Source organism: Triticum aestivum, chromosome 2B (assembly GCF_018294505.1).
Source record: "Triticum aestivum cultivar Chinese Spring chromosome 2B, IWGSC CS RefSeq v2.1, whole genome shotgun sequence".
Taxonomy (NCBI): Eukaryota; Viridiplantae; Streptophyta; class Magnoliopsida; order Poales; family Poaceae; genus Triticum; species Triticum aestivum.
Window position 1 is genome coordinate 798085587 of NC_057798.1, and position 16610 is coordinate 798102196.

The 16610-nt window shown below is 44.0% G+C and overlaps 1 protein-coding gene across 1 annotated transcript; it reads left to right on the top strand.

The window, feature by feature from the left end:
- The first annotated feature begins 9945 nt into the window (after window positions 1–9945).
- Window positions 9946–15374, top strand: LOC123042857 (uncharacterized). The gene has a single exon (XM_044465229.1). The coding sequence runs from the start codon at window positions 10155–10157 to the stop codon at window positions 15087–15089; it is 4935 nt and encodes a 1644-aa protein (XP_044321164.1). The 5' UTR covers window positions 9946–10154; the 3' UTR covers window positions 15090–15374.
- The last annotated feature ends 1236 nt before the right edge of the window (window positions 15375–16610 follow it).

Sequence of the window (16610 nt, forward strand, 5' to 3'; positions counted from 1 at the left end):
CGTCGCAATGTAGTTGCTTCACTGTGTGATCGACCTTGATTTGTAATAGTTGTTTTCTTGTTTGAAAATAAAATTGCATGTTTGAAATATTATGAGCACTAGAATTCTTGATCTGTGCTGGATATCTTCCTAATTTCAAGATTAATGCTATATTTGTGTTCTTCAATCTTTCGTGATTTATGTTGAAGATCACGACACCTTGTAAATATTTCACTGAACTGGTTTAAATTTTTATCCAAGTAACTAATATCAACTGGAAAGCGATGTTACTCCCTCCGTCTAGGTGTGTAAGTCATTTTACAAAAACCAAATAATCCCAAAACACTTAGGCGTGGTGCATTAACTTCTACCTCGTTTCGTGTTTCTTGACATATCAACCAATAAGAGATGAGGGGTGTGCATGCTTTTAATAACTTGAGACTACCAAACGCAACATGCAGTGGTTAGTTCATTGCATGCAATGTTATTAGTTAAAATAAACATTAAGGTCTCTTGTTTTCTCCTCCTCCTTGGTCACGGTGCACAACCTAAGATGACTTACTCACCTAGACAGAGACAGTAAGTCTTTAAGGGTGTGTTTGGTTTGTGCCTCGGCTAGTCAGGCAAAATTTTGGCATGACCAAAGTGAGGGCATGGCCAAAATTTTGGCAAGACATAATGTTTGGATTGCAACCCAGTGTACTTACCAAAATTTTGCAAAATTGCTAAGATTTCATTTGATTTGCCACCAACCGAGCTGCCAAATGTACCTTGTTGAGCCAACAAACAAAGAAGGAACTCATAAAAAACTTATATTTAGTAATATAAAAATTAATTAACTATAACATGCCAAAATAAACAAAATGAGCATGCAAGAGCGTACATACAGAGAGACTAACGACCGAACCAAGATAGTTAGGCTCTGTTTGGTTCATAAGTCCTAGCACTTTTTTTTAGTCCTAAAAAGTCGCTAGTCCGTAATAAGTCCCTACCTGTTTGGTTCCCGGGACTAAACATGGACTAAAATACCATGTTACAACTAATGTCCCAAAAAGACTCTCCTTCAGGGTCTTCTTTCATAAGTTCCAAATGTCCACTTTAAGTCCCTATAAGTCCCTCCTGTTTGATTTAGATGGAACTAAAAGAGACTTTTTTAAGTCCCTGCATCAATAAGTCCCTATAAACAAACACCCCCTTAGTAATACAAGAGGTTCTGGGACAACTAGTACAGTATAAGGAAAATGTTTTCTTTATTGAAGGGAGTCCAGTAGTAAAAGGTTTTTTTGTGGAAGTAAAAGGAGTGTTGGGCTGCCGTGTTTCCACGGGATCGATTCATCCAAAAAGGAACAGGTGAATGGAAAAATCCATCCAAAAAGTTGTTCAGTAATAATTAGACAGCTTCCCATGCGATTAATCCGCAGGAGTAACAAACAACAAACGAGACCACTGTAAAACCAAAACGATACGAGACCCTCGTAATAAGCGGACGAGAGCGTGCTGCCAATTTTTTCGCGAGCGTTTTGTGTGTCCTCGCGGGCGCTCCAGGCGGGCTGGGCGAGCCGATTTTTTGGTGCTAGCCCAAACAACTACCTAATCTCCTGGGCGAGCCAATTTTGTGGTACGGCTAGCGTTGGTGGTAAACCAAACGCACCCCAAATGGAGTATGTATTTGGATTCATGGATTTTTTTTTCCGTGGTGGCTGATTTTTTATATCTTATGTCCTAGAATTACTTGATATTACATAATGGCTGTAAATGAGAGTGGTTTTTCCGCTCCCGGGTGCCCTTACACCCTCTATGAACAGTAAATTAAAGAAAATAGTTTTTTGAAAAAAATTAAAACTTTATAACATCAAATATGATCGAACTTTGTAGGTGCATGCAAATTTCCATGCCAAAAAAAAAACATTCGAGGAGCTCTACACAAGAAAAAGATTTCAATGCTTGAAGTTTTGAACACTTTTAGCACTGAAATCCGAAATTCATGATATTCAAGGAGCTCTACATGATATTTAGTTATGAAAACTTGCAAGAACATACAAAGTTTGACTATCTTTGATGTCGCAAAGTTTCAGATTACTTTTTTTTATTTAGTGTTCATAAAGGGTGTAGCGGGCTCCTGGGAGCTATCACACCTTTCTAGGCTATAAGCCTATAAATACATTGATTTTTACTATTGTCTCGGTTTGTTCATTATATTAGGGCCTCTTTGATTCCTAGGATTTAAAAATGCTGCAACAGGAAAAAAAAATATAAGATTGGAATGATCATGCTCATCAATCCTACATAATTGAATTTTGGTTTGTTTGATTGCACCATAGGAAAAGCAAAGAGAGGATTCTTTCAAACAGGTTTGAGTGGATGCTAAAATTCCTACTGAATGAAGTACATACGAATTCGTAGAAAAATTTCCTATAGGATTCAACCCTGTGAATCAAACAACCACTACTAGGGAAAACCCTAGTAGTAGCGCGGGTTTTGAGGCTAGCAGCAGCGTGGGTGGCCGCGCTACTAATAAGGCGCTACAGCTAACTTATAATAGTACCGCGGTCCCTACCCGCGCTACTACTTGACGATATCAGCACCACTTTTGCCGAACGTGCTACTATTAGTTAGTTGTAGCGATTTCGCAGTCCCTCGCTACTGCTATATCTTTCATCATTTTCCCCCTGTACCCCTTTCCCTTTCAGATACTAGATACTACGTACTGCTACTAGATATCAAATTCATAAACCATTATAAGTACTGCGTAGTACTCCCTTCGTTCCAAATTACTCATCGTGGTTTTAGTTCAAACCACGATGAGTAATTTGGAACGAAGGGAGTACTAGATAACAATTTCATGCATAGTCAACATGCATCCTCAAGCAGTACAAGGTCATATCGACGGCGATCATCATATGTAGTTCTAGATGATATCGACGACGATCATCATATGTAGTTCTAGATGATATCGACGACGATCATCATATGTAGTTCTAGATGATATAGCCACACACACATATGTAGTTCTAGATGATATCGAAGACAATCATCATCCTCAAGCCTGGGCGGTTGCTGTTCCTGATAGTAATTAGGATGACCTGTCCAACACGAAGATTTTTGTCATCGAGGAATTTCTTCCACCCAACCGAGTTAAGTGTGTGCGACCGTTCGTGTCCACGCGGTAAGTACAGGTTGTGACGGAGCCCCTTGCAGTAAGGCGTAGTCCAGCTGAGCCTTCTTCATCAGGCTCGATACCATAACTCACAGATATGCTCTTTGCCAATTTCTGAATAAGAAAAACATATCAATTAATAAGTAGCCTCGCAAATAAGTACATATGGATTATCTACACTATTAATAGTTCCTTAGATTCTACACTAATAAGCATGTGATCGAACTATACACTAAAACATATCATCGACTAGATTCCACACAACATACCATATCATTGAACTGTACACTAAGTATTTCATTGGATAATTTGCATTTGTAAGTATAACATACCATATCATGTCGATCAACCATGGTATTTGTCAGGCGGGTCACGAATGGCACCCCGACAAAGTCAGCACGTGGCGGAATTATGTCCCACGGGTTGGACACCTCCTCCTCGCTCAGCCTTGTTCTTTGAGCTAGGATGGCTTCATGAAGTGGGTCCTCATCATCTTCATCGAGTGGGTCCTCATTATCTTCATCATGTTCATCATCTTCATCATCTTCATCATCTTCCACCAGGTTGAGATAAATGACAGCCAGCTTGGGTCTTTCTGCTCTGAAGGAGAAGCTGATCAACTCACCACCAGTAAGACGCATGCGGGCGACGAAACGGGCCCATCCATCACCTCCAATCTGCGACATATTGCGTCCTTTCTCGACCTCCATAGTGTACGGCCCCCCAGGAGCCTCAAATGTCACAGTGTCTCCTGTCAGCTTGTTGAATTTCAACCTCACATTGCATGGGACGATGTGTGTAAAATAAGCAAAATGACACAATGCAGTAATGCCAACACTAAAAATAAAATAATTATTACATTTCATCTAATTTCTTACCGCCGCATGACAAAAACTCGGCTGGAAGTAGATGCCGAACAGCTAGCCAGTTGCAAGACTGCTGGCGCACCTTGACTTGCACAGTCGACATAGTGATGGTGGTGGTGGCGCCATTTTTCCTAAAGCAATATGAGCAAAGCATTAATGATCCACTTCACAGGAAATAAAAACAGTAGCTTGTGATATTTTTGGTTCTTCCGCGAGAAGCAATTTGATGGACAATTATAATCCTAAGATCTATTAACATATTAGATGACAAGGTACCACCTACATTTTGCCAAAAAGTAACTTATTACAAAAAAACAAAAGCATCTCTACCTATCCATGTACAGAAAAAATAACAATAAAATGGTGCATACTAAATCAACTAAATGAACTAGCCTACTAAATCAACTAAATCAAAATGTTCTAAATCAACTAAATCAACTAGCCTACTAAATCAACTAAATCAAAATGTTCTAAATCAACTAAATCAACTAGCCTACTAAATCAACTAAATCAAAATGTTGCATATGAACTAGCCTACTAAATCAAAATGTAGCAGGGAGGAGGGAGAAGGAGGGGCGACTCGAGGAGGGAGAAGAGAGTAGGACGGAGGAGGAAGGCGGAGCGAGGAGGGGCCGACCGGCGGCCAGTGGAGGGAGGACGGAGGAGGAAGGCGGAGCGAGGAGGGGCCGGCCAGCAGCGAGTGGAGGGAGGACGGAGGAGGAGGCTGGTACCAAGTCCAGCAAGGAGGAGGAGGTGACGGCGGCGCAGAGGGGGGAGGGGCGACGGGGGAGACCGGCGCGGGGATCCAGTGAGTGTGTGAGTGTGAGTGGATGGGATAGAGGAGGGGGGGGGGAAGATGGAATGGCTTAGCAGTAGCGCGCTATAGAGAAAGACGCTACTGCTAAACTACCTAGCAGCAGCGCCTTTCACAAAGAAACGCTACTGCTATGTGTCAGCATGTAAAAATAGACTTCATGTATCAAAAATACATTGATCATCAACAATCTTTTTGTGTACAATCTGACTTGTCAATATGAGTCCTCATCGGTTTAGGAACCGGTGAAGACTCATATTGCGGCCACAAATTCTACACATAGAGTTCAATGAAGACCAAGTGCTTGTCAAAGTTTGGGAAGTAACATATTTAAGGTGGTAGAAACTCTCTTCACGGAGCGAGGTGGGACTAAATTTTTGTAGTAAACTTAGCAGTAGCGCTTATTGGTGAAATGCGCTGCTACTATGCTATGTAGCAGTAGCGCTCTTCGTTATAATGCGCTGCTGCTAGAACTAGCTTCGCGACGGCCTCATGGGAATTATATCAGTAGCGCTTCTTTTAGCGGGCGCGCTACTGCTATATTTATTTCAGCAGCGAGTTAAGCTTGAGATCGCTACTGCTAAGTAGCAGCAGCAGCGCCTTATTTTAAAGCGCGCTGCTGGTAAGATTCTGCGTATAGGCTTTTCCCTAGTAGTGAACCAACATAGGAAAACACCCTAAGGATTACAATCCTCCAAAATTCATATGAAAATCCTTTGAATCAAAGGAGCCCCATATGATTTGATTCACACCAGTATAATGGGAACACTATTCTACTTTGAGAACACAAAAATCAAAGTCAAAGAGGGCATGTACAATACTAGTGTTATCTTAGCAAATGGCACGTAGGATAATTGCTGATTATTATTCTTGATGGGTTGGTAGAGTGATATCCAAGAGATGATGTCTTGGTAAGCAAGATATGACATATTTTGTTATTCCTCTCTAAGTCACATATTTTTTATATTTTGATCACTCTAATTTGAAGGGAATGCAAACATTAATTAATATAAATATATTAAGAGATAATATATTGCTTAACTTGTTTTTATTTTAGTTAGATGACATGAGATGTGTACGAAAATGCTGCCCCTTTTAAACCACTGCACATTCCCTTACATATGACATTATCAGTATCTCTTGGAGATATCTCTCTACTACCTTATAAATTGGAGTTAGTGGTGACTTAACTCCCCACTGCATCCTAATATAATCTCACTCATCCATCTAGAACCCACTAGAGCCCTCCCAGTTTGGAAGAAATCACTGCCCACTCCATCCCAATCTTGTCATCCATCTACAATCCACCAGATCCCTCCGGTTTGAAATTCTTTTATAGATGAGACAATAAAAAAAATGCTGTTGGGGAGCCTCAAGCCACACATATCCGTCTACACCCAACTCAATCAAACCAGCAAGCGACCAACTCACTCATGTTTTCAGTGAGAAAGTATTGTATAAGTACATGTCAGTGCTCCCACGGTCGTACAGTTACACATATGCATTGTTGCTTGCTTGTTTGAGTTTTTCTTTGTAGTGTTGCAAGTCCATTTGTTGTTGTATATACTGATAATCTGATACAACCTCAATTATTTTGTAGTTCCGTAGCAATGCGAGGTCATCATGCTAGTAGCCAAAAGATAGAACACACGATTTTGCTACTATATCTTGTATCTTGGTTCTATGCTATGACGTGAAGCTCAACTTTCTAATCACTTGTATCTTGGTTATGCGTGGCAAGGTGGGTGTATTTGTAGTTGTTATCACTAGCAAGATAATGGCCCCTAAACTTGAATATTAAAAACACAAAGCTTGTTCAATAATTAAGTTCGTGGCTTCCGATCAAGGTAGCTATATTTGATAATGACACTCTCTTGGAGGAAAGTAGCTACTTGATCATACTTAGCTAGACGAAAATATTTAATGGAAGTGCCATGTGCAAAATTGTTTGAACTATCAATAAGAGAGGGGCTTCAGACTTGTTCCACCACCTAGCTATCTATCAAGACTTGAGAGGAGAACTACAATTAGTGTTACGAAAACTATATGTGGCTAGGTAGAGAGCTTATCTACATGACGGGTCATTGGGCAACGGCGTAGCGGTGCCATCGGCGGTCGGGGGAGAAGGGAAAGTGCGATGTGGAGAAGAGGCAACCTTAGGGGTGAATGCCATGTGGAGTGGCAATGACCTTGTGGGATGGGTGCAATGCGTGACTTGCCAAGGGATTGGGGTCTTTATATAGCTGGTCGGAGAGGATTGAGGTTTCTGGGTATTGATGGCGAGCCGTGCAGGAAGCCTACATGGTTGTGCGGGAACGAGCTCGCCGAGACTTCATATGTGCCTCTTGGAGCCTACGCTTGGCCATCGGAGATGCATATTATGCGATGGGCAGACATGCACCGAAGCCTCCACTGGGAACGCGCTGACACGTTTTGGCTACACTGAATGACTCGTTTAGAGATATTGCTGAAAAATGTAACAAATATTGTTGTTAGCAATTTGTAACAAACTGCATCTCCTGTATTTGTACCAGACACGGTCGCCTCTTCAGTGACTTGCGTTTGCGTAAATGCAAGTTGTTCTGAGAGCAAAATGAAAATGGAGGAGGAAGAATCAAATGCTATCTCCATCCAAAATACCAAGGATCATATGATATCATAGTCACCTGCCAGCCAAGTAGTTGAGTTGTCGACAAGTATATCACACAAAAGGGGGGGGAGCATCTATAGAAGGGACCTTATATAGCAAAATTGTAACATGGGGCAACGAATCAATTAATGACGCATCCTTGCAGAATACCAGAGATGACACGAGGAATCGTCATGATAGATCTGCAGCCTGCTGAAAAGTAAAAAGAGGACAGAAAAGAAAAAAAGAGCTGGGTAGAGGGTTGATGCTCTGCCTGGTGATAACTTGCCAATAGACGCCTTGATTGTGCTTGCTTGCAGAACTATACACCTTTTCTTTTCTTTTTTTACTTCATCGGCAGAATTTAACCGTGTCCAGATCGATTTTAGGTCTTTCATTACAACAATTATCTGTTTATTTATATATGAAGCAAGTGAGAACGCATCTCAGAAACATCATCTGCAGTAGAGAACGCTTGCCTGCTTTATGTATTAAAACATTCATTAGAGACACGGGGCAACAAAAATACCCTAGTCCGGCTCCAGGTTAGAGCAATTTTTCATGAAGTATCTCACCCGTCACTTCTCTTCCTTACTAAAAATACCCTAGCTAGGTGCTAGTACATGCCTGCATTAAAAGCATTCATTAGAACATGGAAAATGATGAGAGAGAAAACCAATGATAGTCAAAAAGGTTCTTCTATTGATGAGAAAGAATGGAAGGATCATGCTAGTCAAAACTGGATGCCATGAGTAAAGAAAAATAAAACCCATAAGCCATATCTGTATATAAAATCATTCAACCTTTTGCCTATGTGGTGTTTATGGACAAATAATAATTCAGCCCGGACCCCTTTGTTTTAGGAGGCTTATCAATGTAAAGCTTCCTATTATTATGTTAATACTGAAACTATATCATGTGATGACTGCTATTTCAACATGTTTATCCATTACAACTATTCATTGAACATGATCATCGATGTTACTACTGTAATTGTTCCAAAGTGCATGCTTAACAATGCAGGCTCTTCAGTGTTCCTGGAGCAAAACTGCAAAATGGAAGCAAATGAGAAAGAAAAACAGATGCTATCTCCGTGCAAAGAACTAAGGTTCAAATGAAATCAAAGTCACTTGTCAGCCAAGTAATCGAGTTGTCGACAAATTTATCACATGGAAGGGACCATAACAAAAACCGTAACAAGAGGATGAGGAATCAATTTAATGACGCATCCTTCAAGAACACCAAAGATGACACGAGAAATCATCATGAAGGATCAGCATGCCTCCTGAAAAGTAAAGGAATAACAGAAAGAAAAAAGAAGGAAGAAGCTGAGTAGGGCTGATGCTCCGGCTCGAGATAACTTGCAGAAGACAAGCAATAAACACGCTTTTTTCCCCGAGATTGCGAATAGACGCCTTGATGATCTTCATTGTAGAATTCTTTTTTCTTTTTCAACTTCATCGACACAATTTAACTGTTGCCAGATTTAGGTCTTTAATTATGGCAAGTATATATGTATACATGAACCAGTGAGAAGAATATCGTCTAACAAACATCATCTGTAGGGGAGAAGGAAACACCCCTAACGTTGCTGGCACTATGCACACAAAACATTCTTTAGAGAACAGGGCAACGACCCAGTGGCAGGGTGGCGTAGCGCTGATGCACCCAGGCCGACTCCCGCTTGGAGGAAGAATCAAGTGCTATCCGCCTCCAAACGACCAAGCTTCAAATGAAATGAAAGTCTCGAGTTGTCGAGAACTTCATCACACGAAAAGGACAATATATAGCAAAACTGTAACAGGGGACGATGAGTCAATTAATTACATATCCTTCCAGAAGACCAAAGATGACACGAGAACTTACCAATTCTGCTTGCTTGCAGAACTATGGGTTCTTTTCTAACTTCATCAGCGATTCAGCACAATTTAACTGTGGCCCATCTCACAAACATCTTCTGCAAGGGGTACCAAAGAAACTTTTACTTTGGTAGTGGTAGCACTGATGCACCCTGGCCTGCTCCTGCTTGGAGGAGCTAATTTTCAAAGTATATCTCACCCGTTTGCTTCTCTTCCCTAATAAAAATACCCTTTTTTCGCGGGGATAATAAAAATACCCTTACCTGCACTTTAAAACAAAACATTCATCAGAATGTGGAAAATGCTGAGCACTCCATCCTGCTTGCAACCGATTTATAAGGACCGCGCGTTGCACGCGTGTAATGTCATCCCGTCTGCTACACTACTCCGATCGATCAAAGATGAAATGAGAAATCGTGATGACGGATCTGCATGCAGCCTGCTGGAAAGTAAAGAAATGACAGCAAAGAAAAAGAAGAAGTTGGGTAATGGGTTGATGCTCTTCCCCTGAAAGAGTAGGAAAATCACGGTCCCCAGGTCCCCTGCCCTCATACATTCATCATGAAGGCTCATGCTGAAAGAAGTAAAGAATGGAGAGAAAGGAAAAGAAGAAGCTGCCTTAAGTGGCGTGGGTACCAGGTAGAATAGAAGAACAAATCCTTTTGCTAGCTGCTCACGGCACACACACATACAGATAGACGTGTGCATCGCATTGCATGCAAGGCCACACACCCCACAGACACATGAATGCATGCTAGGTGCTAGCCTGGCCTGCTTCTGCTAAACCTAACAAACTCTTGAAACACCATCACACACACCAGGTCGCCGGCGGCGGCGGAGAGATTTATCCATGGCGGAGCTGGCGTCGGGCGCCGTGGGGACGCTGCTGGGCGTGATCAGCCACGAGGCGCTGAGGCTTGGGCGCGTCCGGCACGATGTGCAGTTCATCCAGGAGGAGATGGAGAGCATGGGCAGCTTCCTGGCGAACCTTTCTGGGAACAGCCGCGAGCATGACGAGCAGGTCCGCACCTGGATGAACCAGGTCCGGATCCTCGCCAACGACTGCAACAACTGCATCGACCTCTACCTCTACCGCGGGGACCCAGCGCTCCACCTGCCCAAGGAAGGCCCTGGCCGCTACCTCCGGTGGGCTCCTTGGCTGGTGCGCAAGCTGCTCGCACAGCATCGCGCTGCCGGCCAGCTGAGGGAGCTCAAGGACCGGGCACAGGGCATCGGCAACCGCCGAATGAGATATGGTGTTGAGGTCAAAACGGAGTCATCATCTTCCGGGGCTGGGCTCACGGAGCCGTTGTTGTTGCCGGCACCACAAGACCATGAAGACGAAGCAGATATGGACAACGACCAAGATGGGGTTGATCCACTCAAGGTGGCCTTGTCCATGACTAGCATGAGGATGGACAAGGAAGACTTCTTTCAAAGGAGGCTAGATCAATGGATCGGATTGGTGGTGCAAGTGAGGGCGGAGGCGGCGGAGAAACACATAAAGTCGAATGTGGCGGGATCAAGGAAACTGGCAGCCGAATCAAAACCATTACTGCCTTCCATCGCCTTTGTGGTAACGGATTACGAGGATGCCAACGCCAACGCTCACGCTCTTGGGAGTAAAGCCCTGGAGGTAGCAAGAGCCTATTTTGAGAAGGCAGAGGACATCCAAGATAAGGTTGTCCCGCCGGAGATGAAGCATGCGGGTGCCCTTAGGCGTGAAGATAAGGCGGTGCCACCCAAGATTAAGGATGTCGGCGCCCTTGCACATGAAGATAAGGGTGTGCCACCAGAGATCAAGAATGTCGGTGGCCTTGCGTGTGAAGATAAGGCTATGCCACCGGAGACCAAGGATGCCGGTGCCCTTGCGTGTGAAGGTAAGGCTATGCCACCGGAGATCAAGGATGCCAGCCCGGTTGTGCCACCGGAGATCAAGGATGCCAGCCCCGTTGTGCCACCGGAGACCAAGGACAACGGCGCCCTTGTGCATGAAGATATGGTGGTGCCACCGGAGATCAAGGATGCCGACGCCCTTGTGCATGAAGACAAGGCCGTGCCATCGGAGACAAGGGAAGACGGTGCCCTTACGCATAAAGACAAGGCCGTGCCACCAGAGATCAAGGACGCCGATGCTCTTGTGGATGAAGATAAGGGGGTTGTGCCACCGGAGACCAAGCACATCGGCGCTATTCGCACGAAGATAAGGCGAAAGCCAATGAGGCTCTTGTGCATGAAGATAAGGCGATTGTGCCACCGGAGGCCAAGGACGCCGGTGGTGCTGCCGGAGACCAAGGATGCCGGCGCCCTTGTGAATGAGGATAAGCCTGTGCCACAAGAGAACAGGGACGCCAGTGGTGCCCTTGTGCACGGAGATACGGCAGTGCCGCCGGAGACAAAGGGCACTGGCGCTGTTGAACACAAAGATATGCCTGCTGTGCCACCGGAGACCAGTGACGCTAACAACGCTCTTATGCACAAAGATAAGGTAGCTGTACAGGACACTGGATATGTTGTCATCTTGGTCGACGTCCCCGAGGTGCACTACGATTTTATAACACTACGACCCCACAAGATTCTCTGCTACATCATGGCTGAGCTCAAGCGGCAGCAAGGCACAAAACAAGATCCTCCTAAAACAAGATGGGGCACTTACAAATACACAAGGGACACAATCCGTGATATCAAGCAACAGATAGATAAAATGAAGGCCGACAGCAAGATAAATGACATCAAAATTTGCACTCTCAAGGATGGTATGAAGGAGCTGCCGGACCGGCAAAAATTGCGCAAGGACGGAATAGATTTGGAAAAGGAAATCTTGGGTAAAAACTTGGGCCAACTCCTCTGGTTGCTCATCTACCAGTCAACTACTACTGCTGCTGCATCAGAATCAGAAAAGGAGAAAAAGAACAAATCCATGGTAGCAGAATTGTATGATGCCATCATCAAGCAAACAGCCAAGAAGCTTAAATCAAAAATAGAAGGCGGCTCAAGCTCAGAGCAGCTGGAGGGGCCCGAATATGAAGACATCCTGTCAACGGTGTCCCCAAGGTCGATCAGTACCACCATCACCGCTGGCAATAGTCCTCTTGTTGGCACATCGGTTGATGATGAAATCAAAGAAATGGTCAGAGGGGTTAAAGACATGCTGCACGAGTTATGGGAATTAGAAAAATCTGCCAAGAACCCAGGGGTGATCCCGGAAGATGATTTTGATGAAACCAGACAGCAGAAGAAGGACGAAATCATAACGGAGATTAGGAACCGTCTCAAGATCAAAATGATGGCGCAAAAGATTAAAGAATGTTTGAGAGGTGATGATCAAAGGATCCTGGTCATCCTAAAAGTTTATGACAAGTATATACCCCAATGGGAGGAGACCAGAAACACTTTGAGACCCCGAGGATTGGGGTGGTGCCCTATCGCTGGTGCTGTGATCGTGGCGACAAAGACCACTCAACAGGACATCAAGCAATATTGTGGCTGTCAAGAGCTGGAGCCTATAGAATATTCTCTTGTTGGCCTCTACCTTGATACTGTGCTCCAGAATACAGGCCAGCATATGAATGATCAACCCAGCCGCCAGGTTCTACGCGACATCTTGTGTAAGTGTGAGCCACATGAATTCTGCATGAAGATCTTTGCTCATGCATTGTACACCAAACCCAAGAGGAGCAGTGGAGAGCTGAGCAAGTTGAATAGCACCTTGCCTGCCGGTGCCACACAAAAATCATTGCCCAGTATGATGTTCAAGTTCTCTTACAGGGATCTGCCTAAAGAGTACAGGTCTTGTTTGTTGTACCTAGCTATCTTCCCTGGAGGAAAAATCATCAGACGGTCAACCTTGGTAGGACGATGGGTTGCAGAAGGGCTGATAACCACCAAAGATTGGCGCTGGTCCTCTTCAGTGGATGAAGCCCAGAAATGTTTTGATACGCTCATCGCCCGGTTCTTTGTTTGTCCTGCTGGCATTGATGCTACTGGAAAGGTCAAGAGCTGCACTGTGCATAAGCTAGTTTATGGATTCATCACCAAGATCGCCATGAAGCAGCGCATTCTGGAGACAAGGCTGTCCCATCACTTGGCTCGGCACTTCTCCATTTTCAGTGATGTCCGTCTCCGCAGCTCTGAAACAATTGAGAATTTCTTGAAAAATTCATCTCAGTTCTCCAAGCTCAAGGTGCTAGATCTAGAAGGCTGTGATTGCTTCCCGCAGAACCAGCACTACCTGAGTCACATATGCAGGAATATACTAATGCTCAAGTATCTCAGCCTAAGAGGAACAGGTGTTACCAGGCTGCCCAGTGCAATCAACAATCTACATGAGCTGGAGGTATTGGATATCCGGGACACCGAGATTCATTCGTCTGCAACAAGACATGTCCTGCTTCAAAAGCTGAAACGTTTCTTGGCTGGTCAAAAGCTGAAGCGTGTCCTGGCTGGGCATGTCGATTCAAGTCAGAGCAATCCTCGTGACTTCCCCAGTGTCCAGATGCCTGAGATCAACAAAATGGAGTGTGTGGAGGTACCGTGCAATGTCAAGCCGAAGAATCGTTGGAACCGTCTATTGGCTGGTCATGTTGGTTCAAGTCCTGCTGACTTCTCCAGTGTGCAGATCCCTGAGAAGATCGAAAAAATGGTGAGTGTGGAGGTATTATCCAACGTCAAGCCGAAGAATGAACAAGATTTGAAAGATATTGGAGGTCTGAATGAGCTGAAGAAGCTCGGTGTGGCTATCAACAAGGAGAGTGACCTCAAGTCATTGCTTAATGCAATCAGTGACCTCCTAAACCAGTCCCTCCGTTATCTGTCAATTACTCTTGACATAAATATATACAAGGACCCTCCATCAGAGCTGAGTCTGAAACAAAACTGCCCTGATGTTCTTGAGAGACTAAGTATAAATGAAAGCACTAGCACACAAAAGGGGCAGCTTCTTAAGATATTGGTTGGAAATGGGAATCAACTTGCCAGGGTGACTCTGACTGGTACCTCCTTCAGCCAGGAAGATCTGAAGATCCTTGCCAAGCTTGAGAACTTACACTGTGTCAAGCTTCGACACAATAAGTACGATGAGAGCAAGCTCACTTTCAACAAGGGTGAATTCAAAAATCTCAACAATTTTCTTGTTGAGGGAAACAACATGTCTGAAATCACATTTGATGATGGAGCTGCTAGTAACCTTGAGAAGATTGTTCTGTCCTCCACCAACATAGTCTCTATCAGTGGAGTCGGCTACCTTCAAAAATTGGAGGAGCTCGAACTGAACAATATCAAGAAGAAGGGCATATTGCATTCATTACTTGTCAATGCCAAACACATAACCAGGGTGACTCTTCGTGATACATTGCTGGAACAAGGTGATCTGGAAATCCTCGCCCGTGAACGAAAGGTGCGCTACCTAGCGCTCTTCGGGAAGTTTTACAATGGCAGTCAGCTTATCTTCAACAAAGATGAATTCCAAAAGCTCAACCTTCTTATGGTCAGCTCCTCTTACATCACCGAGTTAAGCTTCACCGGCGGGTTTCCTAATCTTGAGAAGATCGTCTGGTCATTCGAGAATATTGTTTCTCTGTCCGGGATCGACAAACTTCCTGCACTAAAGGAGCTGGAGTTGAATGGTGACAGTGTCCCTAATGATGTTGAGCATGTCATAAAAAAACTAAAGAATAGGCTTGAGTACAAACACAAGGATAAGCCAAAAAAACAAGAAGAAAAACAAGGTGGTCCTGCAAGATGCCCATCATTGTGGAAGGCGAAGGATTGGTGCTGGAGGAACTGAAGGCCTTCCCGTTACTTGTTCCATTTATCATCAATTCCTGCCATGGTATGTATTTGTGTGTGCCCATGTGGCTTGCCATTGTGTGTTTCTGTCTACTGGAGTGTGCATTTGTGTTCTGCTTGTGCCGAGTGATTTAAGTGGTGTGGGTGTATCCAGTTACTTGTCCTGACCTGCATGTGTGGCTTGTGATTATGGTTGAGCATAATGGTTGTGCATATGCTCATCGGTCTGGATTTGTGTAGCTTTCCTCTGGACAAAATGGTTCAATGTAATAAGTGCGATGCTTGTACGCACATTTGACTTGTTATTAATATATACTGTTGTGTGCTATATCATGTGCTTTGACTGAGTTCTGCAATGGTGAACTGGTTGTATGTCATCAATATATGTATACATAACAACACAGCTACCAGCAGCAGTTAAGTATAGCCCTCGAAGCGGAGTTTTGTGCAGATCAGAGGTTTCTCGGATATTTGTCCGTCTTCTCCTTAGCTAGTGCGGTAGTTAAGCCGCACATGGTTTCATGCAAGTCATCACTGATCTAATGACAAACAAAATAGCAAGGTCGGTAAAGTCATTGGCCAAATAAACAGAAGTTTCATAGACTAAGTTTCAGTAGGGTCCTCTTGACAGAATTTAGTAACAGGCTCACACATGACCAGACCTATGTTCAGTGCGCGGACATTTCCTAAAGCTGTTCATAGAGAGATACCAGGTTACTGCAGCAGTACCTACCTACGCATTCAGAATTAACTACTGAACCAAGGCTATTTTTGTTAGATCTTCTTGGGAGGGAGAGGGCTCCACTCCCCTTCAGTTCCTCTAATCTCAGAAATTATTACGGCCAGCATCAAAAGTGCCACACATCCAGATTTCACTTTGTTTTACTGTTTTAGAGAAGGGATGGAACTCCACTGCCAATGGAAATTTTGCTGCTGAATCTCTTCTCGAGGAACAAGGCTACATTTACTTTGTAATGGAAATTTTGCTGCTGAATCTCTTCTCGAGGAACAAGGCTACATTTACTTTGTAATGGAAATTTTGCTGCTGAATCTCTTCTCGAGGAACAAGGCTACATTTACTTTGTAATGGAAATTTTGCTGCTGAATCTCTTCTCGAGGAACAAGGCTACATTTACTTTGTAAAACAGAGAACACCACCAAGCTTCCCCCTTTTCAGTACCATGCCAAATCAACAGCTTCCTCCTCAAATAGATCGGCAGAGCACAGAGTATGGTGAAGTTGTGTATCCCGCTCTCCTTTCCTCTGCGCCTGCGCCTGGTAGCCTTTTTTACTTCTCTCTTCCATTCCACGTTTGTAGGCGTTTCCCATTCTGCTTTAAATTATGTACGTAAACGAGCTTCGAGGGCTACAGTTAACATATGAGTCCACCTTGTTGGATGCTCTTGAGCTGTTGGTCAAGACTGTCACCGGCAACAGCACTGAAATAGTTGAATAAGTATTTGCCTTGCACCTGCTGATCTTCCATAGGGAACACACTCAATGCTAGATGATTCCGGAA

Coding starts and splice junctions, on each gene's coding strand:
- LOC123042857 (XM_044465229.1), top strand. CDS start 10,155: ATGGCGGAGCTGGCGTCGGGCGCCGTGGGGACGCTGCTGGGCGTGATC.